Source organism: Otolemur garnettii, unplaced genomic scaffold, assembly GCF_000181295.1.
Source record: "Otolemur garnettii isolate 467f Iridium unplaced genomic scaffold, OtoGar3 scaffold00134, whole genome shotgun sequence".
Classification (NCBI taxonomy): Eukaryota; Metazoa; Chordata; class Mammalia; order Primates; family Galagidae; genus Otolemur; species Otolemur garnettii.
In genome coordinates, this window is record NW_003852529.1 from 1,809,509 (window position 1) to 1,830,553 (window position 21,045).

The 21,045-nt window shown below is 48.5% G+C and overlaps 1 protein-coding gene across 1 annotated transcript in view; it reads left to right on the top strand.

Moving 5' to 3' along the window:
• CPT1A (carnitine palmitoyltransferase 1A) overlaps positions 1–21,045 on the top strand; it is a 51,231-nt gene that overhangs the window by 5,642 nt on the left and 24,544 nt on the right. The window contains exons 2-7 of the mRNA XM_012810443.2: positions 5,013–5,166; positions 9,890–10,029; positions 14,133–14,304; positions 16,012–16,113; positions 17,793–17,930; positions 19,342–19,509. Coding sequence (XP_012665897.1) covers positions 5,026–5,166; positions 9,890–10,029; positions 14,133–14,304; positions 16,012–16,113; positions 17,793–17,930; positions 19,342–19,509 — 861 coding nt within the window. The 5' untranslated portion in view covers positions 5,013–5,025. The remainder of the gene's footprint in view (positions 1–5,012; positions 5,167–9,889; positions 10,030–14,132; positions 14,305–16,011; positions 16,114–17,792; positions 17,931–19,341; positions 19,510–21,045) is intronic.

A 21,045-nucleotide genomic window follows, 5' to 3' on the forward strand; every position in this document is an offset into this window, starting at 1 on the left:
TTTTGGTTGCAGCCGTCATTGTTGTTTGGTGGGTCCGGGCTGGGGATTCGAACCTGCCACCTTAGGTGTACGTGGCTGGCGCCTTAGCCGGTTGAGCTATAGGCGCCAAGCCCAGTTAAGAAAATCTTAACTGAAAATCTTGGCCAAAACCTTGTGGCTCTTACATCATGACCCAGCACCAGCTCACACAGCACCGTCTGAGGGAGATTTAGTCAGTAAACAAATGACCGTGTTGGACAGGGAGCCTTCCCTGTTCACCTGATCTGGCCCCTGGTGACTTTTTTCTTTATCCGAAGATAAAGGAAATATTGAAAGGAAGACATTTTGATGACATTCAGGACATTAGGATGATATAAGGATAGCTCTGTTGGCCATTCCAAAAAAAAGAGTTCCATAATTGCTTTGAAGGATGGACTAGGCGCTGGCGTCGGTGCACAGCTTCCAAGAGGAATTCTTGGAAGGTCTGATGATCTTCAGCAATGAGGTCTGTAGCACTTTCCCTAGGCTGAGCTCGCAAACTTAATTGTCAGACTGCATGCACGTCAGTGGTCTGAAGCATATTCACAGAGCTGTACAACCGTTACCACCGTGAGTTTGAAGAGATTTTCCTAACCGGCTCCTTTGCCACCACCTGTCAATCTGCCCGTCCGCCCGGGGCCCTGTCAATCACCAGTCTTTCTGTCTCTGTAGATTACCTGAAGTCATGCAATATGTGACCTTCTGTGTCTGGCTTTCACTCAGCATCATGCCTTCCGGATGCATCCCAGCCCTGGCTCGTGGTGGTCCCATGTTCATTTTTATTGCTGTGTGGCGATCCGCTGGTGGACAGACTACGTGTATTCACGCACTCACCACTGGATGCACATGATGCACCTTTTGGCTGTTACAGATTAAACTGCTGCGGGCATTTGGGTGCATGTTTTTGTGTAGATAACCTCTGCCTCTTGGGTAGATCCCCGGGAGTGGAGTTGCTGTGTCGTGTGGTAACTCTGTGTTTTTAACCTTTTGAGGAACTGCCAGACGTTTGCCAACCGTATGCCACTCCCATAAGCCCTGTATGTGAATTCTGATTTATCCATATCCTCATCTGGTGCTGTTTTCCATCTTTTTGATTTCCTGAGCTCAGGAGTTGGAGAGTAGCCTAAGCAAGAGTGAGATCTCATCTCTACTAAAAATAGGAAAACTAGCCAAGTGGGGTGTCGGGTGCCTATAATCCCAGCTACTGGGGAGGCTGAGGCAAGGGGATCACTTGAGCCCAAGAGTTATAGGCACTTGATCCCAGGGTGCCAATGAGACTCTGTCTCAAGAACAAACAAACAAATAAATCAATACACAAACACTAGTGAAGGCTGATGAACTTTTCTTGTGTTATCTGACACCACAGGTAGGTAAAACAGCCCTGATCTGCATGTGGTCTGTGGATCGCAGGTTGGATGCTCCTGATCAAAGTCTGTACACACAGGGAGGGATGTGCATAGGTTATATGCAAATACTGTGCTGTTTCATACTAGGGATTGAGCACCCATGGATTTTGGTGTGCTTGGGGTCCTGGAACCAAGATCCTGAGGGACAACACAACTGTATACGCTTTGTTTTTTCCTATGTAGTAACAGGTGACTGGCCTGTATGGCGTGGATAGACTGAACAAAGGGATGATCCTTTCCTGAGTGGAAGCGAGCAGGTAGGCAGGAGATTTCTTCATGCTGCTAAGAATGTCCAGGCAAGGTGGCTCACACCTGTAATCCCAGCACTCTGGGAGGCCGAGATGGGTGGATTGCCTGAGCTCACAGGTTCTAGACCAGCCTGAGCCAGAGTGAGACTCTGTCTCTCAAAATAGCTGGGCGTTGTTTGGGGGGGGAGGCGCCTATCATCCCAGCTACTTGAGAGGCTGAGGCAAGAGAATCGCTTGAGCCCAAGAGTTGGAGGTTGCTGTGAGCAGTGGTGCCGCAGTACTCTACGAAGGGTAACAAAGTGAGACTCTGTCTCAAAAAAAAAAAAAAAAAAAAAGAATGGTATAAATTTTAAATTGATAAATTGCTTATTTCTGAAATTTTCCATATTTGCAGACTTGAGCTGCCGTGAGTAACTGAGACAGTGGAAAGCAAAACCTGGCAGGAGTACGGACATGACCCTGTCAATGCTTTTAACCAACAGGCTGTTGAAGCCAGGATTAAGGGTGGGATCTCCACTCTTGAGTTTTGCAGAGGGAGCATCTTAGCCCTTCCCCTGTCGTCCAGTTCAGTAAATACTGCCTGTGGCTCTGAGAGGGGGAGGCTGTCTAGGGCAGGCGTCTCCGCTACTTTGATAAACTAGAAAAACCAATCGTCTATTTTAGGAGCATTTAGCAGTCTTAGGGTCACTCTGAACCAGACAAATTAAGCACATACTTCACTAAATTCAGACAGCTCTGCACTGGCATTTTACTCCTAGAAAGGACCCTGTGAATGTCCCCCGCATCTGGCTCTCCCAGCAGATTGGACATGAACCTTTGTGTAGAATTGGCTACAAATGCTGTATTTAATCTCCTGCCATTAATCCCCTCATGATCTGAATAAAGCCCCTGAAATCGTGTAAATCACTGAAAGGGTACTGGGTCTCGGCATTTATTTGCCACAATGCCTGCTGTGCCAAACGCTCACTTCTCGCCTGCCTCATGTTGAGGGTGAAGGCTGTAATTGGGGAGGGTGTTAAGAATAACCTGGAGAGTCTGGGAGAGGCTCAGAGCTGCTCCACCCCTTTCTGAGCGGTGGATCCGAGCCAACTGCTTTGATGCCCTCTTCAGCACTGTGTGTTTATCTGGGCAAGCATTCATTGGTGATCTTACTGCTTTCAAAAATGGGATCTATTTCTTCAAAATTAGCCAGGCCATCGGAGTTTGCTTCATGCTCACTAAGCAATATGTAAATACTGTTGAATGGTTTGCACGCTGCCGTAAAGTAAGGTTATAACCCAGGGGGATATAGCTTTGCTGACGTGCTATCTTCTTTCACAGTTGTCAAAGCAGAGCTGGCAGGTTCTGTGTGCTGACAGCTCCCAGGTGTGTCCCACCTCAGCCTCTCCCTCTCCATCACTGCGTGCCCCTGGTGACATTTTAGGTGTAGTGGGTCCATGTGTGAATTTTCTTTCTTTCTTTTTTTTTTTTTTGAGACGGAGCCTCAAGCTATCCCCCTGGGTAGAGTGCTGTGGCATCACAGCTCATAGCAACCTCCAACTCCTGGGCTCAAGCGAGTCTCCTGACTCAGCCTCCCAAGTAGCTGGGACCACATGCGCCTGCCACAACGCCCGGCCATTTTTTAGTTGCAGCCATCATTGTTGTTTGGCGGGCCCGGGCTGGGGATTCGAACCCGCCACCTTGGGTGTATGTGGCTGGCGCCTTAGCCGCTTGAGCCACAGGCGCCGAGCCCATGTGTGAATTTTCAACTTCCACCCCCAGCCTGACCCCTTCCGTCACTGAGACTTTCCCTGGGTCAGTAAGTGGCTCCTTGAGTTCAGGCCTTAGCCCAATGGTCCGTTTTATCAGCCTGTCCAGCCCAAGTGCCTCTGGAACCTGTCTCCTGTGGGTCGTCCTCCCTCCTGCCCTTGCTCCCGGTCCCAGTAAAGCACCTTACCCTCCATGTCTGCCTTTGGGCCTGAAGGACTTGCCTGCTCTCCCCTTGGCTGGGCTATCTCCTGGGCTTCAGTGTCACCCAAGAGGCCCCCCGACACTCCTTCTGAACCCCAAGTGCTATCCAGACGTCACCTGTTTGCTTGCTCTCGGTCTTGTGTCCAAGCTGCAGGTGGCAGAAGGGCCGTGGCTGCTGGTGAGCAGCTCGCTCCTCTCCGGGCTGGCACTCGGGAGGTGGTCAGCAAATGTTTGCAGAGTGGACAGAGGGGTGGGAATTGGTGCCTTTCAGGGCTGGCTGCCAGTTGGCCCTTCCTGTGTTTTAGCTGGCTGGGAACTGCGCTAGCCTGGCTTCTGTGAGTGGATCTCTTTGGAACTGTGACATCTGCTGGTTGGGACAGGTTCTGCATGTGGTCCTTGGTGGGCATCAAGGGTAAAAACAGGACAGCTGACAAGTGAAGAGAACACACATACATTACACACACACAATTTTAGGTTATTATTATGGTTCTTGGAACTTTTCCTCGTAGCTTCCTTTGTGTCCACTTAGTACAGCACAGGAAGAGATGGCAGTCAAAGCTAGGAGGAGCCGAGTCCTGGGAAGCAGGGAGGCCCAGGGGGGTGACGGTGTTTCTGGTGTCCTGAGCAGGTGTGCATCAGAGTCTGCCAAGTAAGGGGACAGTAGCAGGATGGAAGGGAGCCGGGAACATACCAAAGAATTCGAAAAGCTGCTTCCTCTGCTGGTGGGGGGGGGTGCGGGGGGACGGGGTGGGGGGTTGGGCTCAGGAGCTTCAGCCCCTGAGGTTGCTGAAGCAAGTGTGACCTCAGCCAGAGCCCTGAGGAGGAAGCCCAGCTTTGTCCTGTGGACACCCATTCTGGATAGTTCCGCACCAGTGATTTTTGTAGTCTTCATAGCGCTGCATGAAACCCAAAAACGGTTTATCAGAACAGCCGCTGTGGGATGCCAGAGGCCGAGGCATTTGGGGCTGGTCTAGAGTCTCCAACAGCAGGTCATGGGTCTAGGACCATTGTGATACCCTGGGTTTCTTCTGTGCTGGGGGACTGGAAGCAGGAATAAGATTCATCTCTGCAGTACAAGCTGCTGAACTTGGCATCAGTGGGTGTGGCCTGAGATGCTGGCTTGGGGCTTTGGTTCTGGGGGGTACACTTGGCGGTTGGGGATTCCACAGGCCTGGCCTCTGCTCGCCATCCTGGGCCTGTACAGTGCTGGACAGGCAAGCTGATGTCAAGTGTGGTGATGGCATCAGCTGTCAACAAAAAGTAAAACCTTAATTTCAGAACTAGTGATGCTTTTTTTTTTTTTTTTTACTAGCGATGCTTCTGAAGGAAGGGTTTTCCTAGTAGCTGGAAACTACTCTCTCATCTCACACCTTCCCCCTTCACCTTGCAGGGAGTCTCTGAAGATGGCAGAAGCCCACCAGGCTGTGGCCTTTCAGTTCACGGTCACTCCAGAAGGGATCGACCTCCAGCTGAGCCATGAAGCCCTTAAGCAAATCTATCTCTCTGGACTCCACTCCTGGAAGAAGAAGTTCATCAGATTCAAGGTTTCCAATATTTATTTAAATCTATATGGTATTTGCTTTAACATCTAAGAATGGCCTCCTGATGTTGTCATGAGGAATAATTGTTTTGGACTGGTGACTGGCACATAATTTATCAGGCACCTTCACATATATTTTGACCACAGAATTCCTAGAGTGATTCTGCAAGGCAGATGGAGTGAATCAGCACGCCGTGAAATGGGGGGAAACTGAGGCTCAAAGGGCCAGTGACCTACTTAGTAGAAGGCAGAGTAAAGACTAGAACCCACATCTTCTGCTCTGAGTCAGAATCCTTTACATCTTGGCCAAAAAGGACTTTTTTTTTTTCAAACTTCTGTGAGTTCATGTAATAACTACTTTGCTGTTGAAATATTCAGACATTGAAAACTATCCACATAATTCAAATACAGTTTACTCCATGTATTCTTAGTTCCATTTACCTAAAGAAGTAGAAATGTATTCCTCTTTTTTTTAGAGACAGAGTTTCACTTTATCACCCTTGGTAGAATGCTGTGGTGTCACAGCTCACAGCAACCTCCAGTTCTTGGGCTTAGGCAGTTCTCTTGGCCTCAGCATCCCAAGTAGCTGGGACTGCAAGTGCCCACCACAACGCCTGGCTATTTTTTGTTGCAGTTTGGCTGGCACTGGGTTCAAACCTGCCACCCTCGGTATCTGGGGCTGGCGCCCTACTCACTGAGCCACAGGCTCTGCCCTGTATTCCTCTTTTTAAGCACTTCTCTTGTCTTTCATTTATTTATTTATTTTTTTGAGACAGAGCCTCAAGCTGTCACCCTGGGTAGAGTGCTGTGGCATCACAGCTCACAACAACCTCCAACTCCTGGGCTCAAGCGAGGCTCTTGCCTCAGCCTCCCAAGTAGCTGGGACTGCAGGCACCCACCACAACACCCAGCTATGTTTTTTGATTGCAGCCGTCATTGTTGTTTGGCGGGTCCAGGCTGGATTCGAACCCGCCAGCTCAGGTTTATGTGGCTGGCGCCTTAGCCGCTTGAGCCACAGGCGCCAAGCCAGTCTTTCACCTATTTTAGTTTTATTTTAAACATCCCCAAAGGAAAAGATACGTGTTCGAAAAAATGAAAAATATTCATATAGTTGGTGAACTGTCCACACCAACCCCAGGGGTAGCAGCTGTTGAGTTTGTGGATTCCCCAAAGTCCCTTCCCTAAGGGTAATGTGGAATAGAGAGACCCAAGTGCAGGAGCTGGTGGCAGCAGGGACAGCAGAGAGGGGCGAGGACTTGGGAGCCAGGTGAGCTGCACAGGTGTCCCTGCACCCAGGCAAATGATGGACCGAGGGACGCAGTGACATCCAGTGCCTGTTGCCATCTATGATATCCACCACAGTGAGAGAGGTGCCACCTGCAGGGGGAAGCTGAGTTTGACCGACTGGATTCCCACTGAGGATTTTCCTAGATTGATCTAGGAAAATAGAAACTAGGGTGTGGGAGCTTGGCCATCATACTGGACCCAGTAGAAGTGTTCTTTTCTTTTCTGTTCTTTCTTTCTTTTTTTCTTTCTTTTTTTTTTTTTTTTGAGACAGAGTCTCACTTTGTCGTCCTCAGTAGAGTGCCATGGCTCACAGCTCATAGCAAGCTCCAGCTCTCGGGCTTAGGTGATTTGCTTGTCTCAGCCTCCCGAGTAGCTGGGACTACAGGCACCCACCACAACGCCCGGCTATTTTTTGTTGCAGTTTGGCCGAGGCTGGGTTCGAACCCATCACCCTCGGTGTACGGGGCTGGTGCCCTCCTCACCGAGCCACAGGCACTGCCTCTTTTTCCTTTTATTTTATTTTACTTTCCTTTATTTATTCGTTTATGAGACAGTCTCTGTTACCACCCTGGGTAGAGTGTCATGGCGTCACAGCTCTCAGCAACCTCAAACTCTTGGGAGCTCAAGCGATCCTCCTGCCTCCGCCTCCCAAGTAGCTGGGACAACAGGCCCCCCACCACAATGCCTGGATAGTTTTCTACTTTTAGTAGAGATGGGGTCTCACTCTTGCTCAGGCTGATCTCAAACTCCTGAGCTCAGACAATCCACCCACCTCAGCCTCCCAAAGTATTAGGAATACAGGTGTGAGCCACCACGCCTGGCTTCTGTTCTTTGGTTTTTAAAGACCTGGAGAGGAAAGACTGATAGAAAAATAGAGGATACACAGTATGTGGTCATGTGGATCCCCTGGTTTATTTGAGGATGGTCTAATCGAGCAGAGGAAGAAGGATCAGCTGGCCTTCAGAGTATGGTGTGGTTTTTTGTTTTGATTTATTTATTTATTTATTTTGAGGCAGAATCTTACTCCGTCACCCTGGGTAGATTGTCGTAGCATTGTAGCTCACAGCAACCTCAAACTGTTGGGCTCAAGCTATCTACAGGTGCCTACTACAACATCGGGCTACTTTTTTATTTTTAATTTTTGGGGTCAAGGCTGGGTTTGAACCTGCCACCTCCAGTATATGGAGCCAGTGCCCTACCCTTTTGAGTCACAGGCACCGCCCACTACTTTTTTTGTTTTTAGAGACAGTCTCACTTTGCCACCCTCGGTAGAGTGCTGTGGCATCACAGCTCACAGCAACCTCCTCCAGCTCTTTGGCTTAGGCGATTCTCTTGCCTCGGCCTCCTGAGTAGCTAGGACTACAGGTACCTGCCACAACGCCCGACTATTTTTTTGTTGCCGTTTGGCCAGGTCCAGGTTTGAACCTGACACCCTTTGGTATATGGGTCTGGCATCCTACTCACTGAGCCACAGGCACTGCCAAACATCTGACTACTTTTTTCTATTTTTAGTAGAGATAAGGTCTCACTCTTGCTCAGGCTAGTCTCAAACTCTTTAATTCAAGCAACCTACCTGCCTTGGCCTCCCAGAGTACTAGGATCACGGGTGTGAGCCACTGTGCCTGGTGTGTTGTTTTTTGAGACAGTTTCAAGCTGTTACCCTGGATTATCTGGATTATATAGGCGTGGGCCACCACGCCCTTCCTCCTGTTTTGTTTTGTTGTTGTTTTTTTTTAAGTTTCAATATGACGGCAAACTTTATTGGAAAACCTCAAGTACTTTAAAAAGTAACAATCCAGGTGTTAAGATCATACCAGGGTGCGCGCCACCTGTGCCTCAAAAGGGTAGGGCGCCTGCCCCATATGCCAAAAGTGGTGGGTTCAAACCCAGCCCCAGCCAAAAAAAAAAAGAACATACCAGGGGATGCCCAATTCTACTTGGATATTTACATTCTAGTCCGTTTTGGTTCCTGGCTAAAGGCTTGGATTCCTGTCTGGGAAACTCCATAAAGGTCCATGAAAGGTGTCCACTTTCATCTTACTATTTGATTGGTGTCCGGATACCACAATAATCACCAGGTCCTTGGATTATCCTCTTGAGCTGATTGCCTACATCGCAGGTCAGGGACAGTGTCTCATCCCCGGAGTAGAGAGGCCAAGTCACTCCACCTTCTCCAGGACCAGAGTGTGGGGGCTCATGGTGCTCTGTCTCGCACCTGCACCCACTTTTCTATCAGACACATTTATTCTTTGCCCTCATTAGTGACCTGTTCATGGAGCAGCCTGATTGTAATCTTCCTTCCCTCTGTGGTCTGCCCGTAAAGGTAGGTGACGATTAACACAGTGAGGGTGAGGAGGAAAAGGAAGTGCATGACTCCAGCGGCATTCTGACAGGACCAGCCCGCCCACAGGGAGCCAGGCCGTTGACGCAGGCTGCCATCAGCTATAGATGGGGTGAATCAAGAAAGGCAGAAATTTTTTACTTCAGAGAACATCTTTCCAGTTTTGCAAATTCAGTGGTGCCAAGGCATCTTCCCAAAGAATTTAGAGAAAGCTTTGATAATTTCTAAATCTGTTATCTTGGTCAATTCAATATCTTATTAAGGTGACTTTAGTAAGAATTTGCCTTTTAGTTGGAATTTTCTTTTTTTTTTTTTTTTTTTTGAGACAGAGTCTTGCTGTCACCCAGGCTAGAGTGCTGTGGCCTCATCCTCACTCACAGCAACCTCAGACTCCTGGATTCAAGTGATTCTCCTGCCTCAGCTTCCCATGTAGCTAAGACTACAGGTGCTGGCGATAACACTCAACTAGTTTTTCTGTTTTCAGTAGAGACAGGGTCTTGCTCTTGCTTAGGCTGGTCTTGAAGTCCTGGCCTTAGCAATCCTCTCCCTTCAGCCTCCCAGACCTGTAAGGATTATGGGGAGTGAGCCACTGCTCCCAGCTGCCTCCCTCTTTTTGACTGAAGTAGCTTACAGCACATTTTCAATGTGGAGCAAGGTCTCCAGTAAGTACTTAAAGGTCAAATTGTGTCCTGAGGCTGGAACATCGGGAGGGGTGTTTGGAGTCAGGTGCTGGGGTGTCCTGGGTGGGGCACGGCTGGGGGGAAGCCCTCAGGACTTTATGGCGCCCTTCACCAGTGGGCATACAGGCCAGACCAGGTGGAGCCTGGGAATCTGTATGTTAAACTAGTGCCTTGGGTGAGTCTAAGTCCTGGGGTTGCTCCTGAGAGAACTGTTTCAGGGAAGGTTTTGCCTCAGAAGTACATGACACAAGTTGGAACAGCCACAGGCTGTGACTTCTAGGAAGGTTTCTAGAGTTGCCCACGTGCTGTTAGATACCTTCTTCCCCTGACTTCTCAGCAGCCCGTGGGGAAGTGCAGTGCAATGTAATCACAGTGCATTTTGGTGGGGGGTGGCTCACAGCTTGCATGTCTGTTTTCAGAATGGCATCATCACTGGTGTGTACCCGGCTAGCCCCTCCAGTTGGCTCATCGTGGTGGTGGGCGTGATGTCGACCATGTATGCCAAAATTGACCCCTCCTTAGGAATAATTGCAAAAATCAACCGGACCCTTGACACGACGTAAGTAACCTCTGAAATCTCCAGTTGTCTAAGAAATTGCTAATACTTAAGGGGTCGTTTTTTGGGTTTGAGACAGTGGCTTGCTCACTCACCCAGGCTGGAGTGCAGCGCTGCCTTCATTGCTGACTGCTGTCTCAAATCCCACAGCCAGAGCTCAATTGACCCCCCCCCGAGTTTTATTGCTGGTTTTTGTTTTGTTTTGTTTTGTTTTGAGACAGAATCTCAATATGTCACCCTCGTTAGAGTGCCATGGCGTCACAGCTCACAGCAACCTCAAACTCTTGGGCTTGAGCGATTCTCTAGCCTCAGTCTCCCAAGTAGCTGGGACTATGGCACCTGCCACAACACCTGGCTGGTTTTTGTTAACAGTTGTCATTACTGTGTTGTTTAGCTGGCCCGGGCTGGGTTCGAACCCACCAGCTCTGGTTTCCTCCCTATACACACACACACACGCACACACACACACACATTGTAACTATATCATGTAATTTAGAAATTATAATTTAGACTCTGAGAGGCTGAGGCAGGAGGATTGCTTTACCTCAGGAGTTCAAGACCAGCCTGAGCGAGAATGAGACCCCATCTCTACTAAAAATAGAAAAATTAGTTGGGTGTTGTGGCAGGCACCTGTGGTCCCAGCTACTGGGGAGACTAAGGCAGGAAGATTGGCTTGAGCTTAAGAGTTTGAGGTTTCTATGAGCTACAATGACACCATAGCACTCTAGCCTGGGCAACAGTGTGAGACTCTTTGTTTAAAAAAAAAAAAAAAAATATATATATATATATATATATATATATATGACCCTGGATACTCAGGAGTCATGGAGAAACCAGCCAAGTTGCTCATAACTTCAAGCTGGCTCAAGAACGCTGGCTTATACCTTTATAAGCGTCTGCAAGAGACAGAGTAAGCGTCTCATCAGATGGCGGAGGTGTGCCTGGCAGGAGGACAGCTGTTTTTCTGTGGTGTCTGCGGCTCTGCCTACCCACTTTTCACCCTTTTGCAGGGTCAGCAAAGATTCTTTTTTTTTTTTTTTTTTTTTTTGAGACAGAGTCTTAAGCTGTTATTCTGGGCAGAGCTGTGGCATTGCAGCTTATAACAACCTCCAACTCTTGGGTTCAAGAGATCCTTTTGTCTCAGTTTTTCTATTTTTAGTAGAGACGAGGTCTCAGTTTTGCTCAGGCTGGTCTCAAACTTGTGAGCTCAAGCAATCCACCTGCCTCAGCCTCCCAGAGTGCTAGGATTATAGGCGTGAGCCACCGGCGACAGAAAAATCTCTTAAAACTGGGTTATATTTAGAAGTGTTGGCTATTAAGAGCCCTGTGTAATCTGGGTCTTTATAAGATTTGTTTCTTCGTCCCTCTTAAACCTATTTTGGTAAACTGGGCCATCCCTGGCCTGCATTTAGAAAGACAAGGTTGAGACCCAGTGCTTCCCAGCCTCAGAGTGCTCTGGTGCCTCCTTTCTGGAGAGAACCTCTCCTGTCCCCAGGGCGCTGCCTTCAAATCTGTCTGTCTGTGCATCTCTCTCTCCTGCAGCCTCATGAGGAGCATGTTCTTTCAAAGAAAGCTTTATGCTAATGTTTTAAATTGCATGCCTATATGTGTACATTAAAAGTCCTGATTGTGTCCTTTATTTGTTTATGCTAATAACGGTTCGATTTTTGTGAGTCAAGTATGTATGTGTTTTCACCCTGGCTACACAGGAGGTAGAAATCTAAAAATGTGGATTATCCAAAAGATAACTCCTTAATTCCTAAACTCAAGTTTGCTTGCAGATGAGGTGATCAGGAAAGGACATAGGGATTTAAAGTAGAGACTTGAGCTAAAAGGCCAGATCTGACAGGTTATAGGAAAATATAGGTTTTAAAGCAAACACATTTCACTTTAAGAAAATTTGTTCCTGTGTGATTTAAATATTATCCATGCTAAATGGGTTGTTTTTATTTTTATATATTTCACTGATAAATTCACAGATTTTTCTAAATTATATTGTATTATATTATATCATATTAATTATATTATTTATTTAGAGACAGTGTCTCATTCTGTCACCCAGGACAGAGTGCCATGGCATCAGCCAACTTCAGACGCTAAGCTCAAGCGATCCTCTTGCCTCTGGAGTGGCTGAGACTATGGGCGCCCACTGTGATGCCCAGCTGATTTTTCTATTTTTTTAGTAGAGACGGGGTTCACTCTAGCTCAGGCTGGTCTTAAACTCCTGGGCTCAAGTGATCCTCCTATCTCGGGCTCCCAAAATGCTGGGATTACAGGCATGAGCTACCGCCCCCAGCTAAATGGATGAAGATATCTTTAAATTGTGTATATTGGTTGTTTTAATCATTTAAATAGTTTTGATTATTAAAATGTTTTGCAGTTTCCAAAACAACTAAAACCAAAAGCCATAGAAGATTAACATTGTGTCTAATTTTTGTTAATTTGTTTTTATTTTCATTTTTTAGAGACAGGGTCTCACTCTATCACTGAGGCTGGAGTGCCTGGAGTGGTGTGACCATGACCCATTGCAACCTTAAGCCTCTGGCCTCAGGAATCCTCCCTCCTCAGCCTCTGGCAGTGTGAGGATTATAGGAGTGAGCCACTGTAAGGGCTTATCTCATTTTTATTTTATTTTTAATTTTTTTTTTGAGACAGAGCCTCAAGCTATCCCCCTGGGTAGAGTGCTGTGACATCACAGCTCACAGCAACCTCCAATTTCTAGGCTCAAGTGAGTCTCCTGCCTCAGTGTCCCAAGTAGCTGGGGCCATAGGCGCCCACCACAACACCCAGCTATTTTTTGGTTGCAGCTGTCATTGTTGCTTTTGGCAGGCCTGGGCTGGATTCGAACCTGCCACCTTAGGTGTATGTGGCTGGCACCTTACCCACTTAAGCCACAGGCGCCGAGCCCTTATCTCATTTTTAAAGTCTCATCTTTTTTTTTTAAATTTCAGGTTATTATGAGGGCACAAATGATTAGGTTACACAGTGTATGCATTTGTTTATTTAAAGCCTCATCTTTAGGGTGTTGTGCCCGAAAATTATTCTCCCAAATAGCCCCAACAGACGAACCCGAGATACACTCCGATGTAAAAGGCATGAGGTGAGGTTTTATTCAGACCCGGGTCTGGACTCTCCTGGCATGCAAGCCTAGGACAAGCCTCGAACCCGGGGTGGAGGAAGTTTTTATGGGGTACAGAAAGCAAGAGGGGTAGGGTCAGATACGAGTACACTTTTGATTGGTGGTTGGTGATTTCATTAGTAAAGGAGGATTTGGATTGGTACAGGTGAGGGGTGGGGGAAGGCAGCAGGGAGTGGCTGTGCAGGTTTTACTGGCAGAGGTTGGGGCGGAAGGGCTAGGAATGGAGTTTAAACAGCTAGGAGTGGGGCTTGTGTAGTAAACAGCTAGGAGTGAGGCTTGTGTAGTAAACAGCAAAATGGAGCTAATCTGGCCCTCTCAAGGGCTGTGTGCAGTGGCTGACCCCTGTAATCCTAGCACTCTGGGAGGTCCAGAAGGGTAGATTGCCTGAGCTCACAGGTTCAAGATCAGCTTGAGCCAAAGTGAGACCCAGTCTCTACAAATAGCCAGGCATTGTGTCGGACACCTATAGTCACAGCTACTTGGGAGGCTGAGGCAAGACAATCGCTTGAGCCCGAGAGTTGGAGGTTGCTGTGAGCTGTGACGCCACAACACTCTGCTGAGGGTAACAACATGAGACTCTGTACCCGCCCCCTAAAAAAGTCCCGTCTTTACCACAAAATATACCACTTTCCTTCTCAAGTGAAAATGTTTTCTGCATTTAAGTTGACTACTTAAATGATCACTTTGTGATTCGTTTCTTTGTTCATGATAAATATTCCTGTGTAGGTCTCAGACAAGTTCTTTTGATACAAATCTCTGTGTGGGCCAGTGGAGGAGCAGCAGGTTGGCCGCGCGTGGCTTGCACCATGGGCAGGCCCAGCCTCAGTGCCCTCTCTGCCATTTGTGCTGAGACCCTGGAGGGAGTTGTGTATTTTCCCCTGGTTTGTTTGGGGGGCCCTCCCCAGACCATTTTGAGCATCCCTTTCCTGCTGACACATTTGCAACTCTCCTTGTTCGGTCTCCGCAGTGGCTACATGTCCAGCCAAACGAAGAATGTGGTCAGTGGTGTCCTGTTCAGCACAGGCCTCTGGGTGGCCCTCATCGCCACCATGCGCTACTCCCTAAAGGTGCTGCTGTCCTACCACGGCTGGATGTTCGCAGAGCACGGCAAGATGAGCCGCGCCACCAAGATCTGGATGGTAACTGAGCTCCCCTCCCTGTGTATGAATAGTGCCAGGCCTTTGAAAGAAGAGTCTTCTTCACACTTGGCTTCCGACTTGGGTTGTGACCCTAGTTGCTGGAGCGGTTTGACTCACTGTGACACAAAAGTGTGATTTTTCTTGAATGATGTTAGTGAGTTCTGTAGCATTTTTTTTTTTTTTTTGAGACAAGAGTCTCAACCTGTGGCCTTTGATAGAGTGCTATGGAGTCATCATAGCTCACAGCAACCTCAAATTCCTGGGCTCAAGTGATCCTCTTGCCTCAGCCTCCATAGGCACCTGCCACAACACCCAGGTAGTTTATCTATTTTTAGTACAGAGAAGGTCTCTTGCTCAGGCTAGTCTCATACTCCTGAGCTCAAGCAGTCCACCCACCTCGGCCTTCCATAGTTCTAGGATTACAGTTGTGAGCCAGTGACCTTGGCCCGTAGTTTTTCTATTTTTAGTAGAGATAGGGTCTCACTGTTCCTCAGGCTGGTCTCGGACTTCTGGGCTGAAGCCTGCCTTGGCTTTCTAAACTGTTGAGAATATGGGCAACAGCCACCATGGTCCAGCCCTATTTAAATGTTTTTGTGAACTCAAGTGTTCTGGAAAGAAACCATCTAAGGGGGGTAGGAATCATCTCTGGACTTTGGAGGCTTCTGTCTTTGGGGCATAGGCCCCCAGGGGTACCACCTGCCCCTTTGGGTGGTGGCTTCAGGCTCCACTGAGCACTTTAACCGCAACCTGGGTCTTAGGATCTGAGTGCTATTCACACAAGTTTTGTGATGTGGCCTAGATAATTTTAATGAGCTGCCCACAGTGAGAACATTCTCTTCAGAACCTTTCTTCTTCTGGGCTATCCCAGGGATCTGCCTGTTTAGAAGGAGTGTCAGCCTCGGTTACCTGTCTGCACCTGACTTTGGCCCCGTGCCCTCCTGCTGAGTTGCTGCTCAGTGGCTCCAGGTGTGGCCGGGCCTGACCTCCAGAGCCTGATTGTGGGAGGAGTGTGCAGGTCACCTCCATGCCCTTTACATCTCTGGACTCCACTCTCCCAAACCAGTTTCTTGCTATTATTCTTTGGGTGTAAGATTTCTGATTTCCAGACAAGCATAATTTAGCACTTAGGAGAGATCCAGGGGTGATTTCCCCCCATTCCCAGAACAGGTTAAATATGTTCTCTTCCAAGGAAGTCAGTCCCAGCCCTATTCAGCACCAGAGCCCCCCACCCCAGAGCCCTAGAAATTCCCTTGTTTTGGTCATTATGAGGCGAGCAGTTATTATACAGGTCTCCGTCATCTGACCTCAAACAAGGGTCCACAGAGGTGCTCTCCAAGAGGCATGATGATGGCAGGGGGACAGCATCCCTTCCCCTGGTCATGGCTCCTAGGGCCTTGGGCCAGTCCCGACACCAAGGTCCCCATGTGCAGAAGCACAGTGAGGATGTGACATCACAGATGCAGCAAGAAGCCTGGCCTTGGACTGACACTGGGACAGCGGTATCTCAAAGCCTCTTTCAAACTTGGCTTTTATTCAGTCTGGTTTTCATTAGGGGCTTAGTGTTTATTTCTTAGGGCCTGCAAGTGTGGGGCAGAAAGGGGACTGGAGGAAAGGTAAATGGCCACAGAAAGTCAGCAAGTTGCATATTGGGGATTGTCTCCAGCTCTTTAATGTCATCTCAGTTTTGAAAATGTTTCTTTTTTTCAGGGTATGGTCAAGATCTTTTCAGGCCGAAAACCCATGCTGTACAGCTTCCAGACCTCCCTGCCGCGCCTGCCTGTGCCAGCCGTCAACGACACCGTGAACAGGGTGGGTGGCAGAGCTGGCCTTGACTTGCGATTAAGGCTTACATCTTACCTGTGCCTGTCAGTTACCTCACTGTTGATTGGCTTTATTAGTAGCTCTCATTAGGTTTTAGAGGAAGTCTTTCTTTTCCCTAATGTATCATTACATTTTAGATTTTTTTTCCCCAAGACAGAGTCTTGCTCCATTGCCCAGGCTGGAGTGCACTGGTATCATCACAGCTCACTATAACCTCAGCCTCCTAGGCTCAGGTGATCCTTCTGACAGGAGTCAGCTACAACGCTTGACCCCAAGAAGAGACACTCTTGAAATTTCATTGTTAACCTTTTTTTGTTGTTTTGAGACAAGAGACTCACTCTGTTGTCCTGGGTAGAGTGCCGTGGCGTCACAGCTCACGGCAACCACAAACTGTTGGCCTTAAGTAATTCTCTTGACTCAGCCTCCCAAGTAGCTGGGACTATGGCTGGCCACACAATGCCTGGCTAGTTTTTCTTTTCCTCTTCTTCTTTTCTTTTTTTTTTGAGACAGAGTCTCATTTGGTCACCTTTGGTAGAGTGTCCTAGCATCTTATTCACAGCAACCTTAAACTCTTGAGCTCAAGCCATCCTCTTGCCTCAATTTTTCTCTTTTTAGAAGAGATGAGTTCTCACTTTTGCTTAGACTGGTCTTGAACTCTTGAGCTCAAGCAGTCCACCCTCCTTGGCCTCCCAGAGTGCTAGGATTATAGGCGTGAGCCACTGCGCCTAGCCTGGAAGCTATTTTTTTCTAATTTTATTTTATTATTATCATTTTTTTTTTTTTTTTTGAGACAGAGTCTCACTTTATTGCACTCAGTAGAGTGCCGTGGCATCATAGCGCACAGCAACCTCCAACTCCTGGGCTTAGGTGATTCTCTTGCCTCAGCCTCCCAAGTAGCTGGGACTATAGGTGCCCACTATAACACCGGCTATTTTTTTGTTGCAGTTTGGCTGGGGCCAGGTTTGAACCCACCACCCTCGGTATATGGGCCCAGCGCCCTACTCACTGAGCCACAGGCACTGGCCCTAATTTTATTTTTTAGATTTCAGAATGTTCTAGGGGTGTAAATATTTTGGTTACATGCATTACTCTTGTACAATTTGAGATAAGGTGATAACTGTGTCCTCTGTTAACTTTTCTTATCAACTGTAGCATTATTTTGATGGATTTGTGGTGACTCAGGATTTGGGTACTTGTGAAGCCCACAGGGATGAGGAAGTTCAGTTGTATAGTTAACATTAATCTACAATACCAGTTAACACTGGAATGAGTTAACTAATCACTGGTGAGACCAACTTGGGGATGGTGTGGGGGACCTGTGCGGGGACTGTGGTGCATCAGTCCCCCTGTCTCTAATGATGGTTTTAACATCATTAACATGTGCTATGACTGCTCCTAAGACATAGGTGAGGAAACCATAGGCCAGGCGTCCTCAAACTACAGCCCGTGAGCCACATGCAGCCCACCGAGGACATTTATCCGGCCTGCCGGGTGTTTTTGCTGCCGCTGCCTGTCCTGCTTAGCAGCCGACTCGTCCCGGGGCCCACAGTCCGGCCCTCCAACAGTTTGAGGGACAGTGAACTGGCCCCCTGTTTAAAGTTTGAGGACCCCTGCTCTAGGCTTTGGTCCGTGTGTTTTAACTTGGTGGTTTTTTTCTGTAACCCCAGTATCTGGAATCGGTGAGGCCGCTGATGAAGGAGGAAGAGTTCAAGCGGATGACGGTGCTCGCCCGGGACTTCGCTGTCAGTCTTGGACCAAGGTTACAGTGGTATTTGAAGCTCAAGTCCTGGTGGGCCACGAATTATGTGAGTCTACCCACACACTGTTGTTTTTGATGAAGTTTTTCTGTCTGAAAAACCAATTTTGGGAGGGATGACAGAGCTGCAGTGACAGTTTAGACTGGCCAACGTCACCCTCAGGACCAACAAGAAGCTACAGTGGTGGTTTTACCCGTGTCCCTAGGGCTGAAGTGCAGCTGCAGTGACAGTTTCCCCTGAGTGCAGGTGGACTGTCTGGTGGGAGGTGGCATCCCGCATGGCACGATGCCGTTTTTGTGCGCGGGAGATTTCTTGGGTCTTCCCAGGGAACCCCGCTGTGCGCCACCTCTATCGTGGCAGTGACGCGCTGTCCTAGTGACATGCTCCTCTCCTCCCCTTTGTTCCTTTTGAGGCCAAGGTCATCCTTTCTGAGCTTGCTGGTCAGGGCAGCAGCGATCACCTCCATGGGGTTGGGTTTGGCTTGGAACAGAGTGTCTGAGCTGGCGCACTGTGCAGGGACAGCAGGGGACACACCTGGAGGGTGAAGCAGGAGAGGACAAGGAATGTGAAGAGAAGGTGTGAAAAGTGATGTGGACAGAACAGCAGATGGTGCTGGGAGTCTCAGCGCGGCTGGGGGGCAGCATCTGGAGGGAGGTCTCCAGGGGGCCTCCGCGGTCATTTTCTGTTTTCGGTCAGGTGCCGGTTGTACAGGTGTGCTGGACTTGTAAGCGTGAACTTGCTGTGCACTCAACTTGGTGTAGCTGTCTCTATGTGCTTCAACAAAAGCTTTAAAGAAAGTGGCCTCTGGGTCCTGAAGGTCATGCATGGGCAGCATTTGTGTGTGGTTGACAGGAGCCCGCTGCTGCTTGCCTGGGTGCCATCATCAAGACATGGGTGCTGGGGACCTGTGACAGTGCACGTGGTTCCTCAGGGTAGTTCTGTCACGATAACCACAGAACTGGATTGGGATGGGTGGAGGGGAGCTGCTGCTGCTGCTTTTTTTTGAGTTAGAGTCTCACTCTGTCACCCTGGATACAGTGCTCCGGCATCCTAGTTTACAGCAACCTCAAACTCCTGGGCTTGAGTGATCTTGTCATCTCAGTTTTTGTATTTTTAGAAGGCAGCTATGCTCACCACTAGACCACCAACGCAGTTTTTGTATTTTTGGTAGAGATGGGTATATCGCTCTTGCTCAGGCTGGTCTGCAACTCCTGAGCTCAAGTGATCCACTTGCCATGGCCTCCCAGAGTGCTGGGATTACAAGCATGAGCCACTGTGCCCGGCCCCTCCTGGCGGTCTTGACTCCACTTCCTTGATGCTGTGTTCTATCCAGTTAGGACTTCGTCTCCTACTCTGGGAAGGCCCCCTTAGACCTAGACAGTGCACTTCCTCAGGGGTCTGGGCCACCATCCATCCTGCTCTGCTCCTGCTAACGTTGTCTGGTATTTGCACCCACCAGGTGAGCGACTGGTGGGAGGAATACATCTACCTACGAGGACGGGGGCCGCTGATGGTCAACAGCAACTATTACGCCATGGTGAGTCTTGACCGGTGTCACGTGAGGGTACAGCAGGTGGCATGTCTGCCCCACAGAAATGGTGTTTTCATGGGCCTTCGGGCCACCTGGGTAAGCTTGGAGGGCTTGACCTTGCTGCTCTCAGTCCTGCCTTCCAGGCCAGAGACCGATGTGCATACCCGCTATCTTTGCACAGTAGCTCAAGGGCACCCCAAGGGCACTGCGCTACTGCAGAGAAGACTGATTGTGAAACGCGGTCCTGGCACACAGGAATTCCTGCCATATGGGTACCAGACTGCTGTTTTCATAACTCCTGAGTTGGCACCGAACCTAGTGACACCGTAGCCTTAAGGGTCTTTGTCCCTGCAAAGCCCCCCAGAGGTCAGAGTCTAGAGTTTGCCCCTGAAGTGCCTGCCGCACCTTCTGTGCAGGGAGCAGCCTGAGGCTGGTGTGTCCACCGCAGTTTCTCTTTTGGAACCCGGGGCTGTAAGCAGGCCCCCCAGTCTGTGTTCTCAGCCACCAGCAAATCACATCCCTTCTCCTTCTGCTTCTTTCTCTTCCTCACTTTTATTTTTTCTTTCTTTTTCTTCTTTCTCTTTATCATTTGCTTTTTCTTTCTGTTTTTCTCTGTTTCATTATTTTCTTCTTTTCTTACCATTTTTTATCCTGTTCAAATCCTTCTCAGACCGAAAGCGACTCAGCAGCACAGTGCAGAGTGCCTTTTCCCTCCTGGAGACTGTAATGTTCGTTTCCTACAGACTGGCACTTCCCTAGACGATCAGGGACACGCTGTGCACACAGACTCTTTCAAAGTGTAGCTTGGACCTGTCCCTGTGCTATAGCACATCTAGAGCTGTGTCTCTGAATTTAGAAAACTGCTAGCGTAGTGCTATGTAAAAGACTACTTTAATCCTTGTTTACTTCTCATTCAGGATATGTCCTAATTACTTTTTTTTTTTAAAGACAGAGTCTCACTTTGTCGTCCTTGGTAGAGTGCTGTGGCATCCTAGCTCACAGCAACCTCCAACTCTTGTGCTAAAGTGATTCGCTTGCCTCAGCCTCCCAAAGTAGCTGGGACTACAGGCGCCCACCACAATGCCTGGCTATTTTTTTTTTTTTAGAGATGGGGTCTCACTCTGGCTCAGGCTGGTCTTGAACTCCTAAGCTCAGGCAATCCACCCGCCTCAGCTTCCCACAGTGCTAGGATTACAGGCCACCATACTGGCCTCCTAATTATCTTTTTTTATGGAAATGGTCTCACTCTCTCCCCCTGGGGAGTGCTGTGGCACCATCATATCTCACAGCAACCTTAAACTCCTGAGATCAAGCAACCCTCCTGCCTCAGCCTCCCACGTAGCTGGGACTACAGGCACCCACTACAACGTCCAGCTAATTTTTCTATTTTTAGTAGAGACAGGGTCTCGCTATTGCTCAAGTTTGTCTCAAACTCCTACACTCAGGTGATCCACCCGCCTCAGCCTCCCACCGTGCTGGGATCTAATTGCTAGTTATCTAATTGCTCCCTGATTTTTATTTTTACTTTCCTTTCTGTGTCTTATGGGAGGCTATTTGGGGCAAAATACTGTTATCTTTAATAGCACAAGGATCCTTGTGGAGTTGAGTTCTTTTTTTTCTTTTTTTTTTTTT